The sequence below is a fragment of the Mytilus trossulus genome, chromosome 13 (genome assembly GCF_036588685.1).
Source record: "Mytilus trossulus isolate FHL-02 chromosome 13, PNRI_Mtr1.1.1.hap1, whole genome shotgun sequence".
In the NCBI taxonomy this organism is placed as follows: domain Eukaryota; kingdom Metazoa; phylum Mollusca; class Bivalvia; order Mytilida; family Mytilidae; genus Mytilus; species Mytilus trossulus.
In genome coordinates this window covers 35457421-35478798 of record NC_086385.1, presented here as the reverse complement: position 1 = coordinate 35478798, position 21378 = coordinate 35457421, and the positions used below count along the sequence as shown (strand labels likewise).

The 21378-nt window shown below is 32.3% G+C and overlaps 1 protein-coding gene across 3 annotated transcripts in view; it reads left to right on the top strand.

Moving 5' to 3' along the window:
• Positions 1 to 3703: 3703 nt before the first annotated feature.
• Positions 3704 to 21378, top strand: part of LOC134694789 (solute carrier organic anion transporter family member 4A1-like) — a 30906-nt gene continuing 13231 nt past the window's right edge. The window contains exons 1-5 of one of the 3 annotated variants that reach the window (XM_063555842.1): positions 3704 to 3791; positions 14883 to 15195; positions 15574 to 15899; positions 19450 to 19653; positions 20453 to 20555. In XM_063555842.1, the coding sequence (XP_063411912.1) occupies positions 3743 to 3791; positions 14883 to 15195; positions 15574 to 15899; positions 19450 to 19653; positions 20453 to 20555 (995 nt within the window). In that variant the 5' untranslated portion in view covers positions 3704 to 3742. Of the gene's footprint in view, positions 3792 to 6110; positions 6219 to 7303; positions 7412 to 14882; positions 15196 to 15573; positions 15900 to 19449; positions 19654 to 20452; positions 20556 to 21378 lie in introns of those variants that run through there. The other 2 variants (XM_063555843.1, XM_063555840.1) reach the window with 2 other exon arrangements.

Here is a 21378-nt window from a genome sequence, read left to right as displayed (position 1 = left end):
AATATTTGTTCTCGTGATGGGCCAAGTAAAACGCTACTTCGTATATAATAACACAGTTAAACCTCGTGCAGCTAACGACCAATGCAACGCAGTTAAATATCGCGCAGCTACCGATCGATGCAACGCATTGTAGAAGCAAGACATATTGAATCAAATTAAAATCTAATAAGTGTAAATTGATAAATAACATGAACGCTTAATTGTTAAGACTGAAGGTACTAATATTGCAATAGCGTGACCATAGTGGAAATATTATTACGGTGCATTGATCTTTTAAAAAGAATGTTTTCTAACGATATGTTATTCATTTTCTTTTGTTTGATCGCATTTGCATTCGGGGTTAGAATGGATAAGTAAGAGAGAAGAAAGACAGAAAGTAAGAAAGAGAAAAAGAAAAAAAAAGAAAGAAAGAGAACGGAAAAAAGACCGAAGAAAAACAGAAAGAAACAGAGAGAATGGACGAAAGTACAAAAACAGAAAAAAGGAGAGCACAGAGAACACAATAAAGTACAAAGACAGAAAAAGAAAGAAAGAAGAAAAAAAGAAAAAACAGAGAAAGATAGAAGAAAAACTGAGGGAACGAAAGAATGAAAAGCATGCACAATTGATAATTGCAGATATAATGTTCTTGCAGATATTGGGCTCTTTATAGCTTTATAGCTTGCTCCGTGTTGAAGACCAGTGACCAATAATGGCATACTTTAAAATAATAATTTACAATAAATTACTTGAATGGAGAGTTGTCTCATACCACATCTTCTTATATCTATTTGACATAGAGTGTCAATGTAATAACTTGCCGATGTTGTAACTCTTGGTTGTCGACCAACCAATATGACCCATGCTGTCACTCATGAATGTAAATACTTTTAGAAAACAGAGTCCCCTTAATGTGAGGATCTTATTGAGGACGAAGTGCAGGTTTTATCAAAACACTTGTATTCTGTTGTTTAAATTTTAATGAAACTTCAGTTTTAATACTTCATATACCAACAAAAATTTAGTGTTTTTTATTCTCAGATGTAAATGTTATACATGTGTGTGCCAAAACCTGTACTTAAATTTTAAGAAGCTAACGTAGAAATTTCTTTTATCATAAATAGTACTTTTAATATTTCATATTGTTTTGCAATTTATAAATATCGATTGTAATTCTTGAGAGATGAGACTTTATTAAGATATAGACCGTTGGTTTTCACGTTTTAGCGGCCGTTATAGCTTGGTGTACGGTGTGCGCTAACTGAATGCTCCGTGTTGAAGACCATACTTTGACCTATAATAGTTTATTTATACAATGTAGTATAACTAACCCTCATTGCATGCATTATGCTTGCACTAAATGTCCTTATTAAAAAATAATTTTCGATTTAAAGACAATTCAACCTCTATCAAAGCATGTGAAGCATCATTCAGTCACCCCAGACTAATTGACCTTTAATTTTTTTTACAAGTAAATGTAATTAAAGAAGTGAATCGCTTTTTGTTTTCTTACGTAACTATGATTCAATTCAAAGCTTTACATAATATTGTAAAAATTAATATAACACTGGGGGTCACGTACGTGTACATTGTACCAAGATTTCAAAATGTTATTTTAATTCCATTATGATCTTCAACGCTGTGAACTGCTCTTTTTCAAAACATCAGAATGAAAAAGTTATTACGGAATTTATGTATTGAAATATTTGTTGCATATCACAAACTCTAAATGGATTTTCTCATTGCATTGTAGCATTCTAATTACATGTTTATTTACATTTAATGTAATAATTTCGCAATAAGTTAAGGTTAAACCCACACAATGCAAATGTAATCATAGCTTGTTTAATTTTTAATTGTCACTCATTATCCAGTTTTAAAAGACCAATAAATCAATAAATACGAAACTGCATGTTCAGGAGAAATTATTGTTCATATTTGAATGACAAACATGCAATTGTGAAATGGGTGGGGTTTCGACGACATTTCGACTCCTGATTAGTCCGATATCCAATGGGTCTCACACTTTATTAGTCTTACACCTTTAAATTGTACAAAAATATGAACCCCAACAAGCCTCACAAAATATTCGAAGATACATGTACTATATGGGCAATAAGCAGTCGGAATATCTCGTCAGATTCCGCCACCTTACGTCAAATCTGCCGAGTTATGCCAAATGGAATAGTTGGTTCTGAAAAGCCTCAGCAGTCATAATTAATATGTTCTCACTGACACAAATTAAAATAAAGTTTTTTATTTAAAATTGAGACAGCCTCACGACAATTCTACAATGTAACTCTATATTCCAAATTTAAATTACTATATATATATATATTTGTTTGTCATGTGCTGCTATTTATAGGCACTTATATATATAAAAATATATATATCTTAAGCATGATTATAAGCCACAGCATTTAGATCAAATATGCATTTTATTTATTGTTTTGACATTCAATAGTTTTGTATGCTTCTTTGTTTTAAATTTCGTCACATTTTATTTATTTTCATAATTACGTTTTGCATCATCTTTTAAAGGGTACACCAGTCGTAGCAGTAACATAAAGACATCGTATCAGCAAAATAGTCTCATCCCGTCACATCTTTATGTGCCTATCTCAAGTCAGGAGCCTGAAATTCAGTGGTTGTCGTATATATCATATTTGTTTTTCGTTCATTGTCTTGTACATATCTGAGGCCGTTAGTTTTTATGACTGAATTGTTCCACATTTTTCATTTCAGGGCCATTTATAGCTGACTATGCGGTTTTTTCTCATTGTTGAAGGCTGTATGGCAACCTACAGTAGTTATAAATTTCTGTGTCAAGTGGTTTTTGTGGAGAGTTGTTTCATTGGTAATCATTATACCACATCTTTTTTTTTATATTTACCCCGCCACATCTAGATGTGCCTTTCCCAATTTAGCAGCCTGTAATTTAGTGGCTGTCATTTTTTGCAATATACAATAAGGGAGCTACCATTTGATTTTTAGGGGGGGAGGGGGGGGGGCTAGGATGAAATTTTTTTTTGCAAGCGTCTCATCCTGCCTTTTTTTTTAACTCAAAACTCCTGTCCTGCCTATTTTTTTCATATTTCATCCTAGCCCCCCCATAAAAATCAAATGGTAGCTCCCTAATCATATGTTTTTCGTTTATTGATTTGTACATAAGACAGACCGTTAGTTTTTGTAGTTGTACCGTTTTCTATTTTTCATTTCGGGGCCATTTATAGCTGACTATGCTTTATAGGACGTTTTACTCATTGTCAAAGGCCGAACGGTGACCTATAGTTGTTAATGTCTGTGTCAAACGGTCTTTTTGGAGTGTTGTCTCATTGGCAATCATAGCACATTTTCTTTTTAATATTGGATGCAGAAAATTCTGACAAATTGACAGATGAAACATAGTTAATACTATCAACTGTCCTGGAAAAAAGGGGGGTCGCTGCCAAGTTGTGAGCTTTATATATCTATCAAGTAAATGTCGTGTTGTTCGTCCCTTTGTAAACAACTGTCATGTGTATTAAAAGTAATCATATTGAATATTCCAAATAAAGGAAACGAAGAGTACAAATCGGGGAAAATAGACATGAAAAAGTGCAGCTTTCTATTTCTGGATATCATATACATATAAGTCTACAACCTCCATTTTAGAATGAAAAACTTAAACGATTATCTTTTCATATTTACATGTTGTATCTCATGCTATGTACGCGAAACTAAAACTAATTGTGATTAAAAAGTGGCTAGGAAGTATTTATTGATGGCTAGGTTGTGCGTTTTGAGAAAATCAGCTTTTCAACATATCGCAAGTAAGCAATGATATACATTTAAGATACATTTATTATGAATTAACTGTTAACAAAAAGTTTTGTGAAATACTAAAGCTTTTCTACCTCGGGAATAGATTACCTAGCTGCATTTGGCAAAACTTTTAGGAATGTTCGGTCCTCAATGGCTCTTCAACTTTGTACTTTTTCTCTTTTTAACATTTTTTTATTCGACCGTCACTGGTGAGTCTTTTGTAGACGAAACGCGCGTCTGGTGTAAATAAACAAATTCAATCTCGTATCTATAATGAGTTTATTTGAAACAACATTCAATGAACATAATTGACTTAAGTCACTAACCGTTTATCTTTGCATGTTTTTTTTTATGGGACAAACATTTTTTTCTTTCTCCAAAAAAAAAAGTAAAATCACAAAAATACTGAACTCAGAGGAAAATCAATAAGGAAAGTCCATAATCACATGGCAAAATCAAATAACAAAACGCATCAAAAACGAATGTACAAGAACTGTCATATTCTGACTTGGTACAGGCATTTTCAAATGTAGAAAATAGTGGATTAATCCTGGTTCTATAGCGCTAACCCTCTCACTTTAATAACAGTCTCATCAAATTCCGTTATATTTACATGATGCGTTAAAGATATACAAACGTTAACTTTTTCAAGATATACAAACGTTAACTTTTTCAAGATATACAAACGTTAACTTTTTCAAGATATACAAACGTTAACTTTCTTAAGATATACAAACGTTAACTTTCTCAAGATATACAAACGTTAACTTTCTCAAGATATACAAACGTTAACTTTCTCAAGATATACAAACGTTAACTTTCTCAAGATATACAAACGTTAACTTTTTCAAGATATACAAACGTTAACTTTCTCAAGATATACAAACGTTAACTTTCTCAAGATATACAAACGTTAACTTTCTCAAGATATACAAACGTTAACTTTCTCAAGATATACAAACGTTAACTTTCTCAAGATATACAAACGTTAACTTTCTCAAGATATACAAACGTTAACATACATTTAGTCAACTATACCGTATTGGGATTTTTTCAAAAACTTAACAATATAAGTTATGGAGGAAATTAGGCATCAGATTATTTATTTTTTGTCTTCTGCCTGAACAGATTTTTTTTTTATCAAATTGGGGATTAAGATACTGTAGCCGGGTGAAATGTCGTTCCGGCTAAATGGTAAATCAAGAAGGAAGATTTCGCTCCTTAAACTATTATTTCAGCAGACCGGCAAGACCAAACAACAAACTCCAAAGTAAATGTAATGAAACATACATACAACAACAATATATATAAGCACAATCAATTAAAGGATTAAGAATATTAACAGATGACAAATTAGAAATAACAATAGATTTAAAGAGTATTATTAGTGTCCGACACGTATTTGTAAATTATAGTTTAAACTGTCACAGAGAATAAATAATGAAATAAATAGAGTAAATGCATTTAAGACCTTTGTCCAAGATTATGACACTTAATCCGTTGTTATATATCTGTAGTGTATGGTCGTATGTGTTTTGTAGTTTAGTCGTGAGAGTTGTGTCCCTTTGTATGATTATGATGCATATTTGTCATGTGATGTTATCTGTCTCTTTGAAATAAACGTGCTATGGAAATGGATGTGTTTTTATTGCTCTTAAGCAAATATAACTTTAGCGGCATGGGGAGGCAAGTATATGTCCCCCCCCCCCCCCCCCCATGTACGTAATATAGTTATATTTGCTTAAGAGCAATAAAAACACAATAGATGTGTTTTTATTGCTCTTAAGCAACTATAACGTTAGCGGCATGGGGAGGCAAGTATATGTCCCCCCCCCCCCCCCATGTACGTAATACCGTGTAAAACAAAGTCAAAGTCTAGAATAACAAAATAAATACAAAACCTAAATAAATATATACATTAAAACATTTGAATTACTAAAATGTAATTTGAAAAATAATTTCATTCCAGAGTCCAAATTGTCCGGTCATTATACTTTAAACGGAAAATCCAACCCTTTTGAAGTTAAATGGTCGTTCCATAGATAAATCTATTTTCGCAATGTGACCCCTTGACAGAGAAAATTTTGAACTCTGATCTACAGACGGTTGCTTCTATGTCAGTCTTTGTGTACAGTTAGATAACCAAAATCATCACCTGTTTTCATATCTCATTTATTTGCCCTCTACTAGGTTCACTATCATATAAACCCCGCATCTGTTCAATAATATCTTATTTGGTCCTTAATTTACAGATAATTATTTAATATTAGACCTCCATATCTCAATACAAATAAAGGTATCTTTCTGCCGAAGTGTATTTGTGGCCTTGACACAAACGTACACAAAATTAAAGTATTGGAACAGATAGTATTCATGTCTATCTTAAGTCAATATTTTTCAGAATTCTAATCATTTCTGGATTTAAACTAGACAAGGTAGGACATCTAGTACCCGGTCGCATCATGCAAAACAATTCAATTTTTCAAAGGGCAAAGGGCATCAAAGGCTTATTATGTCAGTCTTTGTGTACAGTTAGATAACCAAAATCAAAAATTAATATTGTTATGCTTTTACTTTTCTGCACTGGTTAGAGGTATAGGGGGAGGGTTGAGATCTCACAAACATGTTTAACCCCGCCGCATTTTTGCGCCTGTCCCAAATCAGGAGCCTCTGGCCTTTGTTAGTCTTGTATTATTTAAATTTTAGTTTCTTGTGTACAATTTGGAAATTAGTATGGCGTTCATTATCACTGAACTAGTATATATTTGTTTAGGGGCCAGCTGAAGGACGCCTCCGGGTGCGGGAATTTCTCGCTACATTGAAGACCTGTTGGTGACCTTCTGCTGTTGTGTTTTTTTTTTATTTTGGTCGGGTTGTTGTCTCTTTGACACATTCCCCATTTCCATTCTCAGTTTTATTTTTGGCCCGGGAGAAAACTATTTCAAATATCAAAATGACGGTATCAAGTTTTTAAACAATCACTACGTTGAATGATAACGAAAAACACCTCGCTTACAGCTTTTTTTTAGGCTCAAACTTTTTACTCGGGTACATGTACATGTATATCCTCCCTTCTGAAATTTCACAAACCCTAGTCATAGAACTGCTATATTAAAAAAATAATTAGATGTGTTATGAAAGGCATTGCGAACGGTTTAAATTAGAGTTTCCTCTAGTCTGTATTCGTTATCTTTTTAAGGTAGTTCAGGGCTATAATAGATAAAAATGACAGAATTTGCTTATACTTTGTGAAATTTAACTTTGAAGTATTGTAAATGAAAAAATGCAATTGTGGGTCACCGGCCATCTAAGAGATATTTTGACCTCTGAAAATGAGTGCAAATAGGTTTTTCTCTATATGACGTTAAGTACTTGCAGGTCATGAATAAGAAGGGTTGTAATGGTTGAATAAGTCTATTTATCCCAGGCTTAGTATATTTTTAGGATTTTGATTGGTTAACGCATGTCGTTACAAAACCCATAGCCCCTGACAGGTTTTTTTTAAAAGATTATTCGATGAAACCCCCTTATATAATGTGGGTGGGGAATAAAATCTCACGTCTATGTCCATCGTATATAATTTACAGTTTAAAGAATTTTGGACGCATTTTAATTTTCACCAGTGAAGGTAGGACTTTTTGCCCAATATATAGATTTTGTTTTTTATTGTCTGTTTTCTGTATGAGCATTTGCGAATACAGGGGTGGGTTATTTTTTTTTCGGATTATGTGAATGTTTTGTCTGTTTTATGTAGGCACATTTGAGAAGTACGGAAGCCGATAAGGGCCATTAAAAAAAATAAAAAAATATGTCGTTAAGGGAGCTACCATTTGATATTTATGGGGGGAGGGGGGGGGGGCTAGGATGAAAAATTTTGTCCTGCATTATTTTTTTAGCTGTAATCTCTGTCCTGCCTTTTTATTTTTCACTCTGTTCGGTTCTGCCTTTTTTTTTTAGTTTATCCTGACTTTTTTTACCTAAATTGTCGTCCTGACTTTTTTTTTTTGCAAGTGTCTCATCCTGCCTTTTTTTTTTACTCAAAACTCCTCTGTCCTGCCTATTTTTTCAAATTTAATCCTAGCCCCCCCCCCCCTAAAAATCAAATGGTAGCTCCCTAATTTCGACATAACTGTAACGACATCGCTATGTTATAATGCCGATATTATTCTTTTAGCACGCAAGAGTATGGAATAAGGTGTTCAAAGGAGAAATAAAAAGATTCAGGGTGTACATGTTGGTCTTTATAATAGTACTAAGAAGTGTCCATCTCAATTACTTAAATATTATGATAAAACTTAGTAATTGCTCACATTCTTCAATTGATATATACATGTTGTACCTTGGATGTCGGAACAGTATCCACGAAGTAAAAATACCGACAAGTAAATTGATGCTTTACTAATAGCTAATTGTCAATTATTTCACGAAAAACAAAGATGAGAATGATAAATTTGGAAATACACGTAGGGTTAAGTCAGGTTAATTTCTGTCTGACATTTTTTAGACTGGAACAATAAAAAACCAAGAACGACGGTGTTCTTTCAAAACAAAACAAAAATATCTCGGGAATAAAACAACATTATATGGACTTGATACATTGTATAGCAAAATCATTGAAACATTGCTAACACTATCATATTTTTATTTTATTTTTAAATTGCCAACATAAAGTCGTGTGACGCTTACGGTAAGATAAATTAAGATTGATATTTAGATAAGTATACTTATCGTACAAAAACGGCATAATTCAGAATACTGGTTAGCCCACTTGGTGACCAAGTTCATCTTTCAGCCGCTTTGCTGCCTAAAATGTTTTAACCTTTTTTTTTAACCTCAACATGTAATGCTTAAAACTGTTCGGAACTTGAATTGTTTGTTTGTTTCTTATTTCCTTAGTTTTTTTTGTAAGCATGAAACCTTCATCTACAAACCCTATTTTCCTGCTGCGAATGCATGTTGTATTTTGAAAACGTCATATCATTCAAACGTCACACACAAAACCATCGCACTTCAGCGAGAGGACCATCGTACTTCGGCGTGGACCATCGCACTTCAGCGTCCCCATCGCACCTCCGAGTCCTACATATGTATTTATGGTACTGAGTTACGATGCTAGATTAAAACTGTCGAGGAAGGTAACACCCAGCCAAGAAAAGCTTTATTTTGTAGAGCCGAGGTGGTCTAGTGGTTATATATATATATATATATAAGTAGCATGAGTTCGAATCCCGGCGAGGGAAAATAAAAAAAAATCCGAAAGCAAATTTACAGATATAATATTGTTTGGATCATGTTGGATGAATTATGTTTATAAATATATACAAAAACATGTTCATAAATCATAACCGTTTTTTTAATGTTTTTGTTATAATTATTTTCTTTTATTTCATTCTGTATAGTGTAGCATTAAATTTGAATGGAAATACGAGCATTTGTGATAATATTATTTTAGATCACCTTCGAGGTAGTCCTTTGTATGCCAAAGATAAACCTGAGATAGTTCTGAAGTTTTTTCTAAAGATATCTCTCTCTCGAAAACCTAGCTCTTTAGTCTTTGAGATAATCTTTAGTATTTATAACATAGATAAAGTATGAAAATACTTTTCGGCGAACAGATGGGAGAGTTTCTATGCGAAAACCTGCTTTTGAATGTCGAACGATAAAGTAAGCTACATGCGTCGTATTCACAATCCCGGCTTCTTTTTACCGGTAAAAGAACTCAACAGAGTCCAGCGCATAACATTATTCTTCATGCAAGATGCAAAAGCCTCAAGTTTTTATTCATGCAAGATGCAAAAGCCTTAAGTTTTTATTCATGCATGTGTCAAGGGACATCGTTGTTTTTCATACACTCGTCAAGAACCTAACATAGTCACCATGCATATGTCGAGAATCTAACGTAGTTATGTATGCAATCATGCATGTGACATTGACCAAATGACGACGAATTTTGCGTCTATTGGTAGGACCTTTAAAAATTAGTAAAGCCAATACCGAGGCTATTAAAGCCCCTAAAATATTGACAAATGTTCCTTCAACCAACATATGATACGTAATAAATCTCAAGACTTTATAATTAAATGAGGTTCCTTAAACCAACATATACGTAATAAATCTCAAGACTTTATAATTAAATGCGGTTCCTTCAACCAACATATACGTAATACATCTCAAGACTTTATAATTAAATGAGGTTCCTTAAACCAACATACGTAATAAATCTCAAGACTTTATAATTAAATGCGGTTCCTTCAATCAATATATACGTAATAAATCTCAAGACTTTATAATTAAATGAGGTTCCTTAAACCAACATATACGTAATACATCTCAAGACTTTATAATTAAATGAGGTTCCTTAAACCAACATGCGTAATAAATCTCAAGACTTTATAATTAAATGCGGTTCCTTCAACCAACATATACGTAATAAATCTCAAGACTTTATAATTAAATGCGGTTCCTTCAACCAACATATACGTAATAAATCTCAAGACTTTATAATTAAATGAGGTTCCTTCAACCAACATATACGTAATAAATCTCAAGACTTTATAATTAAATGCGGTTCCTTCAACCAACATATACGTAATAAATCTCAAGACTTTATAATTAAATGCGGTTCCTTAAACCAACATATACGTAATAAATCTCAAGACTTTATAATTAAATGCGGTTCCTTCCAACCAACATATACGTATTAAATCTCAAGACTTTATAATTAAATGCGGTTCCTTCAACCAACATACGAAATAAATCTCAAGACTTTATAATTAAATGCGGTTCCTTCAACCAACATACGTAATAAATCTCAAGACTTTATAATTAAATGCGGTTCCTTCAACCAACATACGTAATAAATAAAAGTATTTAGAAAAAACAGTTATCGATGCATTAGAATCATTTAACACACAAGAATATACGTTAACAATTCCCAACAAAAAAGATTTAACAGCATTTGTTAAATTAATACTAAGAAACAATGAATTTGCATTGAATTCAATGGACAATTCTACAAAAAAATTATAGGAGCTCCTATGGGTGGTATATTTACTCCGACATGCACAGATTCACATCAGTCTGTGCTATGAATAAATATTTTAGATAAGTTCCAATGGAGAGAAAACATTAAATTACACTGTCAATACAGAGATGACGATTTTATGGTCTTCTCAGGCACATCAAAACAAGATTTCTTTTACATAGCGAACAAAATTGACCCTCTACTTAAATTCACATTTGAGGTGATTAGTTCTTGTATGACCTATTTAGAAACCGAAGTGTAAAAAGGTGAAAGATTCCAGTGTAAAAAGGTGAAAGATTCCATAATAATAACATCCTTGATGTTAAATCACATATTAAAAAAACTGAAACGTATCAATATTTACCAATCACTAGTTCACACCCGAAAAACACATTCACAAGTATTACAGTGTGTGAATCTATACGTCATATTAGATTACTTAGTTATTGTCTTTATTTGTTTTTGTTGTTGTTATATTATGTCACAAACTGTAAAGTTTATATGACAATAAAACTTTGAATTTGAATTTGAATTTAAATTAAAACAAGATTTCTTTAACATAGCGAAAATAGACCCTCTACTTAAATTCACATTTGAGGTGATTAGTTCTTGTATGACCTATTTAGAAACCGAAGTGTAAAAAGGTGAAAAATTCCATAATAATAACATCCTTGATGTTAAATCACATATTAAAAAAACTGAAACGTATCAATATTTACCAATCACTATATAGTTCACATCCGAAACACACATTCACAAGTATTACAGTGTGTGAATCTATACGTCATATTAGAAATAATAGTGACATCAGTGAGTTAGATAGACATTTAACTAACTTACAAGATAAGTTAGTTGAAAGAGGATACTGTAAAAATAAAACAGAGAATGTTATTAGAAACGTAAACGTCAAAAATACCACAAGCAGAAAAGCAACCTTATTGAAGGCCGATAGGACAAAGAATCTCATTACTAAATATAATCCAATGGTAAAAAACCTTAATAAGGTTATAAGAAAACATTGGAGCAATCTGCAAAAAGACAAACAATGTAGTGCCTATCATAGCGTATAAACGTAACACAAATATCAAAGAATACCTTGCTAAATCAAGGAAATAGTTGGGAGACTTTTGCATTGCCAAAGGGACCCATGCTTTAATAGTACAAGCAAAAAAATCCCGAACACTGTTAGTTATTATTTTAATTATAGGCAACAAACTTTCATTAAATGAAATTTAAAAAAAACGCATTTAATTATGAATTATAGTCTATTGGTACGACCTTTCAAAATTAGTAAAACCAATACCGCGAATTACATACATTGTATACCGCGGCTAATAAAGCCCTTTAAATATTGACAAATGTAAAACGATTCAAACGAGAAAACTGTACAAAATATAATACAGCAACGACTGACTGAGAGGCTGCTGACTTGAGACAGCATGATTTTTATTTTTGCATGTATCAAGAGCCTAATTCACATTGGAAAATGATAAAAAAAAAAAGGGGTGGGGGGGGGGGGGACAATAAGCGTCCATTGTTCAGCGACGCTGAGGTTGTGATCTCGACTCCAACCTTTATTGACAAGGGCTGAAAAATTTTGTCCTGCATTTTTTTTAGCTGTTATCACTGTCCTGCCTTTTTATTTTTCACTCTGTTCGGTCCTGCCTTTTCTTTTTTAGTTTATCCTGACTTTTTTTTACCTAAATTGTCGTCCTGACTTTTTTTTTGCAAGTGTCTCCTCCTGCCTTTTTTTTTTTACTCAAAACTCCTGTCCTGCCTATTTTTTTCAAATTTCATCCTAGCCCCCCCCCCCCCCCCCCCCCCCCCATAAAAATCAAATGGTAGCTCCCTAAGATCGATGATTTTCTGCGGCCAGTACGGCTTCCTCTACCAATGCAAATTGTCTGCCATGAAATACATGTACATTATAGCATAATTGGGCCGGAAGTGGCGTTAAACACCAGTCGCCGATTAAGCAATAAATCCGGCCGTCATTAAAGTTAATAGTATTAATAAGATAACATATTGGAATGTGCATGTACGTTTAAGCTATAATACATCGAAAAGTTCATATTTTTTATTCTTGTTCAAATGTTTAAAAAAAATCTAGTGAATTTATTCATTAATCTTTGTATGATTTTGAATTTCAAAACTATTTCTTATTGGCGCCTAAAAAAAGTTTTACATTTACTGAAAGGAGGCACTAGATATAGAAAGATGTGGCGTGAATGCCAATGAGACAACGCTCCATCCAAATAACAATTTTAAAAAAATTAAACCATTATAGGTCAATGTACGGCCTTCAACACGGACCCTTGGCTCACACCGAACAACAAGCTATAAAGGGCCCAAACTTACTAGTGTCAAACCATTCAAACGGGAAAACCAACGGTTTAATCTATATAAAAAACGAGAAACGAGATCTAGACTGTATAGAACAACAACAAGATAAGTTCCTTAATAGAAAATTGGTATCTTAGTAACCCAGCATGACTAAGCTACATGTTATCAAAGACAAATATATGTATTTACACGGTGTCACCTGAGATTGGTAATTCGTTTTATCATGCTGATTTTGTCAATATTCAATTGACTGTAAATTTAAGGGGGAAAACTTAACGTCACCATTTTAGAGGCATATTTTTCAATTTAATTTTTTACCAAACTACACGGTTTGGTAAAAAAAAACAGATTTAAAAAAATACTAATATTTTAAACTATTGTTTTCGTGAGCTAAACAATATGAGTAATAAAAAGATAAAATGTATCTTTGATATCTTTGGTAGACGTCGAAGTAAACATCAACAGTTCTTTATTAAGCCAGAAGCAATCATATATTTAAATTTACAAAAATGGCTAAGAATTTCAGATCAATATCTTAATAAAAAAAAAGTATTAACAAAAATACAGCACTACAGTAAAGGTATAATACATATTAAAAAGAGGAAGAGGTCCACAAAATCAAACGTTGGCGTGAACCAACCAACGGATCGAATGGAAAATAACTGTCACATTTCTGATTTGAAACAGGCATTTCCGAGAGAAACAAATTGTGGTTGAACCTGGGTTTTTTTTTAGATAGCTTAACCGCCCACTTGTATTACATATAAATGTGACTTGCGTGATAAGATTAAATTTAGTAAATAATGAAATCAAATCTCTTTTAAAATTGTCTGGTTTAATAGGCACTATACCAGATATTAACTAATACTCTCTGAAAATTTGATATATTGTCCAAGCCATGCTCGGATCCAGTCATTTTGAAAATTTTAAAATCTAGAAATCACTTATTCTCAAATCACTAATTTTAAAATATTAAAATCACTTATTTTAAAATATAAAAATTACTAATTTTAAAATATAAAAATTACTAATTTTAAAATATGAAAATCACTAATTTTGAAATTTAAAAGGCACTAGTTTTGAAATATACAAATCCACCACTGCTGGCACACATTTGAAAAGAAGCTCTTGTAGACCTTTTAATCCTTCCCAAACGCTACGATCAAGCTAGCAACCACTCGCTAGTAGCCACTCCGATAGCAGCCAGTTTTCAGACATTTGTATAAACCCAAAAGTTACATATAGGACATAAAATTGAGAATGGAAATGGGGAATGTGTCAAAGAGACAACAACCCGACCACAGAAAAAACAACAGCAGAAGGTCACCAACAGGTCTTCAATGTAGCGAGAAATTCCCGTACCCGGAGGCGTCCTTCAGCTGGCCCTTGAACAAATATATACTAGCTCAGTGATAATGAACGCCATACTAATTTCCAAATTGTACACAAGAAACTAAAATTAAAATAATACAAGACTAACAAAGGCCAGAGGCTCCTGACTTGGGAGAGGCGCAAAAATGCGGCTGTGTTAGTGAATTATATAATAAAGGAGCAATATACTACAATGTATATATAAGGCTTTTTAATTTAGCAGTCGAAGCCATTTGTGTAATTCATAGGTGGATTCCTACACATATTCTTCAACAAATAAATAGTACTTCACATAGCATTCTTTCTTTTTCTATCATATTAATCTTTATTATTATAATGTGTTATTTTTTTTTTATTTTAGAAAATTTGAATATACGTGCAATGGATAACCAAAGTATCGAAAACAATTTACCATGGAAACATGAAAGCAAAACCAACGGTTCCAACAATAACCAGAACAATTCATCAACAAATTGGAACTCTTATTCCGCTGATAAAAACTCAAAAACAATATTTAATATTAACGGAAATGAAGAAAAAGCTACATTAGATTTCTATAAAAGTGACGAGAAAAAACTTATCCCAGATCTAAAAGGAAGTGACGTAAAACCTGATATAGACAAGGAGTGGGAGGAACAAAATCTCCGATACGGATGGTTCAACTATAAACCAAGGTAACAAAATGATATGAAGTAAGAAGATGACTTAACTTTTTTTGGTGTATGAATTTGAAAACTACCTACCCATCACAGAACAAATGCATATATTTTAGTAGCTATTCAACAATTCAACAATGATCAAGACATATATCGTAATATACTTAAGAAATAATTCCTACAAGCCATAGATTTGTGGTAAATTTTCACATGGCCTGGGCCGTTATATTCGAAGTTTATCTTGTAGTATTTTTTTAAATTTGATTTGAGAAGTAAATCTTTTAATAAATGGTGCATAATCCCAATTTAAGTGAAAGAAAAAAAGAGTAACAAACACACATACAAACAAACAAACAACACACACACTTATCTAATTTTGCACCTTTTTTCTTTCAGATGGGCACAAGTGTTTAATTCCATTCGTTGGTTTGTGTTCTGGACATGCGTGTTTAGTTTAGTGCAAGGTTTTATAGTGAACGGGGTCATCAATGCAGTTATAAGCACGTTAGAAAAACGATACGAGTTGCCAAGCTCAAAGTCGGGACTAATAGCAAGTTCCAATGACTTCTTTGCGTTTTTTCTTGTCCTAGCGATAAGTTATTATGGCGGGAAAAGGAACAAACCGAAACTGATTGGAATCGGGATTTTAACATTGGGAATAGGATCGATTGTGTTTTCTCTACCACAATTTTTGGCGGGAGAATATAATTTTGGATCAACTGGTAAGAATACAATATATTTAAATGAGCAATTATAATATTTCTTTTTTGTAAAAAGTAAAGTATATATATTTTTTTTACCGGAACACGTGTTGTATGAAGCGTGGAAGCATTCCAAACTATGTATGGTCAGGGGTTTTACTATAGGATCAAACACATTTTTTCTAGAGGTTATTGATGTGTAAACCGGGGCGATTAACTCACAAACTGAATAAAAGTCCGAAGGACTTTTATGTAAAGTTTGTGAGTAAGAGACCCGGTTTTTTACACATCAATAACCTCCAGAAAAAAAATGTGTTTAATCCTTATAATTCTTAAACCAAATATTCACAATTTTTAATAAACATTTTTTTGTGTAAAGGCTACTATAATTACCATCAAATGCACATTTGACAGGTCGTAACTAAGGAGTTGGCCGCCATATTGACTTTCTAAAATCTATAAATGTTCGATAAATGCAACGGAATATAAAAAAAAATAGAACCTACCTCCAAAACTTCATTTTAATAAGTAATTTTGCTAATTTGATGCGAACAAGTAACGAAATCACCATTCCCTTGAAAGTTTTCGTTCGTGTGACGTCGTGTTTTGCCATGACGTAAATTCGCCAAATCATTTATGAAATTTCGCGGAATTTTATTTAACTTTGAATTTTATACATTTTCGAAGCTTAGTGCATTTTTTTTTTTTTTTATTATAAATGCATTAGAATAGAAACAACTGTTATGCATTTGTTTTTTATTTCTTAATTTGCTGAAAATCCCGGTATCCCTATAAGCATGTGTATCGCGCATGAATAGATGACGAAAGTAGTTTCGGAAACATGGTTTATCGAAGTGTAAACCAAGAGAAAAAATCTAGCTGACCAATCCAGTTCAAGGATTTATTGATATGCAAATCATATAAAAATTATATTTCTATAAAAATACAACTAAGATATGTAGATATACAATATATGTATAACGCTTATGATCATACTAGACATTTCACGGCTCACACGGATCAACCAAAATCCCTGTACTATATCTTTTATTAAACGAGTTAAATTATTTTCTAGAAAGACGATTAACAGACAGAAAAATTTGACAAAAAAAAAAACCCAAACACAACTGTTCACGTATTAAAAACTCAAAGGACAAAAGGCCAAAGAGAAATACGGACAAAACCAGGACCAAAAAAGAAAAACAAACAAAACCAGGACAAAACAAAGCGACGAAAAGACAAGTCTACAAACCTCTATCGTATAAAAACTTAAAACCGAACAACTCTTACCACCCAAAAACTCGGCATTTTCTCAAGTTCGCCAGAAGTTTATTATAATCTGCTCAACTATTGACTCCTTTTTAACTTTGACAATATTAAAGTAAAACTTGCAAATTCTATTTTCATCTTCGTCATGAATATATAGTAAAAATCATCCGGACCACAAATTATATACCAATTAACCTTGGTCCAAAATAAATGCTCTTGTTTTAATCCTGTTATCATTGACCCTGGTCAGAGTCTAGATCTGGGTTGTCCTCAATGCTTATCACCGTTTACAGTCAAAATATTTACAAATTTATCTGTAAATTATATTGATATTTGAAATGACAGGTATTACTACATGTATGTGTATGCACCAAGGTTTTAGTGTCAGTTATCGCCACATGCATTTAGCTGAAATATATTTATTTATAGTGGATAGGGAAACAAGTTGTTGCATCTTAATTTATCTGTTTCCACTTTGCGGGTGCGAGTGCTGCCTTGTAGCGGCATTAGCCTACTCTTTTTCGAAACCTACAAGGGTGTATTTTACGTGTAAGAGACATGTCTCTCTATAAAATATGGGTCAGCCATTTATCGTTCCCTTCCGACGGACTATCATCGTTTCTCAAGACCGTACTCTTGACTGTCCTTAGTATACGTTCTTCCTAAAATTGGTTCTCTTACTTAAAATTTTATTATATATATATAGTTTGCTTGATCTAAATGTTATGAAAATTATACACAATACTTTTTATCATTACACCCAGATCAAGTTCGAATTTCGATAGTGTCTCTTTTACAGTTCTCTGTATAGCGTTATATGTAAGCGGTTACATACATGTAATCGGTGTACCATGGACACATTCTCCAATTATTCTTATATTTTAATCTATACTAATTTTTATATTGTAACTTTATACCAAGATATTCTGAAGCAGGTGTTGGTACATATTTAACTAAACAATAAAACAATATAGCGTTGTATAAACTCATGAATATTAGATTTTAACTTTTTAAAATTCAAATATTTCGTCTGCCATTTTAGAATACGTTGCGCAGTCTCACTGTGATCATTTTTCTTTACACGAATAATTCAGCACCCTCTATCCACTACTGCGTTTCCCCGAGTTAATGAAGTGACAGTAGTGGTCGGAATATAACGACTGGATAAAGGATTACATTTTCCTAAAATGATTTTCCCTTTTTTTTTCCTCAAAAAATAATTTTTCCATAAATGAACACAATCTCCGGCCTGCATTATATTTATTCATACTTAAGTCTTGTTGGATGGAGATTGGCACTCACACCACATCTTCCTATATCTATTGTTATAATTAGTTTGGAATTTTATCTTATTTTATGCAATATTGGTCAAGTTTTATTTGGTCCTTGATAAGTCTATACATTCATTTGTTATTATGTACGTAAGAATGCAGATAAAAATATTTTTAATCGGCTACACATGTACATACCTAAATATACGGGTTACAGAGCTAATATCGTCACCTACATGTATTATAGTAAATAATATCTCGGTGAATGATATCTTAAACATTTTAAAATTGAAATGGTTATCTCATTTAAACTATAAATCAATTTAAAATGATTGAAGAGCCTCTTGTATAATGGTCTTCTTTTAATGGAAATGTTATTTAGTTGTTTTTTTCTTGTTCTTGTGTTTTGTTCATATTCTTTAAATGAAAAATAGATCTTCATAAATCCGAAATTAATAATTGCCAGAGGATGAAGGCAAAGGTAAAACGTGTTTTTTTTTAATTGTCTGTGCGTCCGTTCGTCAGTCTGTTCGTTCGTTAGTCTAGTTAGGCTAGGATGAATTTTGAAAAAAAATAGGCAGGACAGGAGTTTTGAGTAAAAAAAAGGCAGGATGAGACACTTGCCAAAAAAAAAAGTCAGGACGACAATTTATGTAAAATAAAGTCAGGATATACTAAATTAAAAAAAGGCAGGACCGAACAGAGTGAAAAATAAAAAGGCAGGACAGAGATTACAGCTAAAAAAAATGCAGGACACAATTTTTCATCCTAGCCCCCCCCCCCCCCCCTAAAAATCAAATGGCAGCTCCCTTAGGGTTTTTTTCTGCTAAGATAGGCATATGTTGGGATCACATACATATTAAAGTGTTGGTTAAAGCAGGATGTTGGAAAACTAAGGTGTTGGATGAAGCAGGCTACACTGTATATAATATAGTTCACACTTTCATACACACTCATATTTTTCAATCCTGTTAATTTCATACGAAGAGATACATGAAAAACTAAACAATTTGCTATGTATTCATTTTCAGATCTCAATCAATTTGAAAATGTGTGTAGAAATACAACAGAATCTTGTGAGGGGTCACAGGAAAAGAAATCTCATTTACAGAAATATTTATATGTGTTTATGCTGGGAAATGCCTTACACGGAGCAGGTTCAACTCCGATGTTTACTCTCGGGACAACATTCATTGACGAAAATACAAAAGCGGAAATGACATCACTATATCTCGGTATGTATGGTTTATGCAAAAAAAAACAATTATTGGCAGATACACTGCGTTTAAAAATCCCATTGAGCATGCACGCTCATCTAATCATTTTGGGATAACAATTGGAACTAAAAATACTCCGGGTACAGGATTTTTTTTCACTGTGTTGAAGAGCGAGTTTGGGGACCTCCGCTGTTTTCTGCTTTTTGATACATTCCCCATTTTCATTCTGAGTTTTATTCAAAACAGCTCAATTATTGTTTTTTACCCTTTTTATTCTAGAGTTACCCATCTTTTAATGGTATTGATAGATTGAACAACATGATAAATCATAAAACTAGAATCATTAGGAAAAAGAAATGGTGAAATAACATAAACTAAATGGCGCTGTTTAATTATTCAAAAGTACATGACTGTACAATGTATCTTATAGATACATATAAATGGGACGAAGAGAACAAGAAATGTGTATAATCAAGTTCTAGTCATATATCAAGTTTTGTCCCGTTGAACGTATACATGTGTGTCTGTGAAAAAAAGTTTACAAAAACGTTCCACACAGTTATTACAAGAATGCAATTATCTTATCAATAAATACAAAATATAAAGTTTCATAATATAAAATGATCGCTGTAAAAGATTGATTTTCTATGTTTTACAACAAGTATACATTGATTTTAACTTGCAACATATTTGTTATAAATATTACAAGTGTGGACACAGATCAGTGTGGATAGTATGTTTGAATGTTTGACAGTATTTTCTGACAAAAAAGTTATAAATATAATTACAAAAATAACAACATCAACATGTATTGTAGGACTTATATATGCTGCTGCATCTATTGGGGTTGCTGCCGGTTATATGGGAGGAGGACAAACTCTCTGGCTCTTTACAGACTTCTACAGAACAGATCCTTCTGAGTAAGTCTTCTATATAGACGATCCTCGAAACAGTTAATAGTTTTTAATTTTGTGTATATTTTGGAGTTTACTTATGCTGTCTATTATCACTAAACGAGTATACATTTTTGTTTAGGGGCCTGCTGAAGCACGCCTCCAGGTGCGGGAGTTTCCCGCTGCATTGAAATCCCATTGGTAGCCTTCGGCTGTTGTCTGCTCTTTTGTCGTAATGTTGTCTCTTTGACATATTCCCTATTTCCATTTCCATTTTATTTATAGTATATATTATCAATATATATTTTTTCGTGGATAACCATATCATACACTAGTGTATGTTTTTTTTCCTTCTTATTGTTGCAGGATGTGTGTTAGTCTATTATTGCTTATATCCTCTTCATTTGAACTCTAGTGGATAGTTGATTGATTTACTATCAAACCACATCTTTATATTTTTATACAGTTTTTTGTTTTATTTTCTTGTCCAATTTAATCGTGTGTTTTTGTAAAATGATGTATTTTATACTCTCTGAGTACCTGGAGTTGTATTTACTCTAGCTTGAAAACGAAATGATTTAAATAAATAAGTAATCATGTATTTTAATCTATATATAAAAAGAACATGAAGAAGTACACGTGTACCCATTCCCTCCAATATAAAAGACCTTGAAAATAAACAATTAGCCATCGGTATAAATAAGTCATATCAATAATATTTGAATGAAATATTTCATAATTGTTCTCTAATTATTCTAAATTAATTAATCATAGCAACGTTATTATAAAGTTTCCAACAATTAAATATCAAATTGATTCTCTTTCCGTTGCGTTTGCTAAAACTTGATGA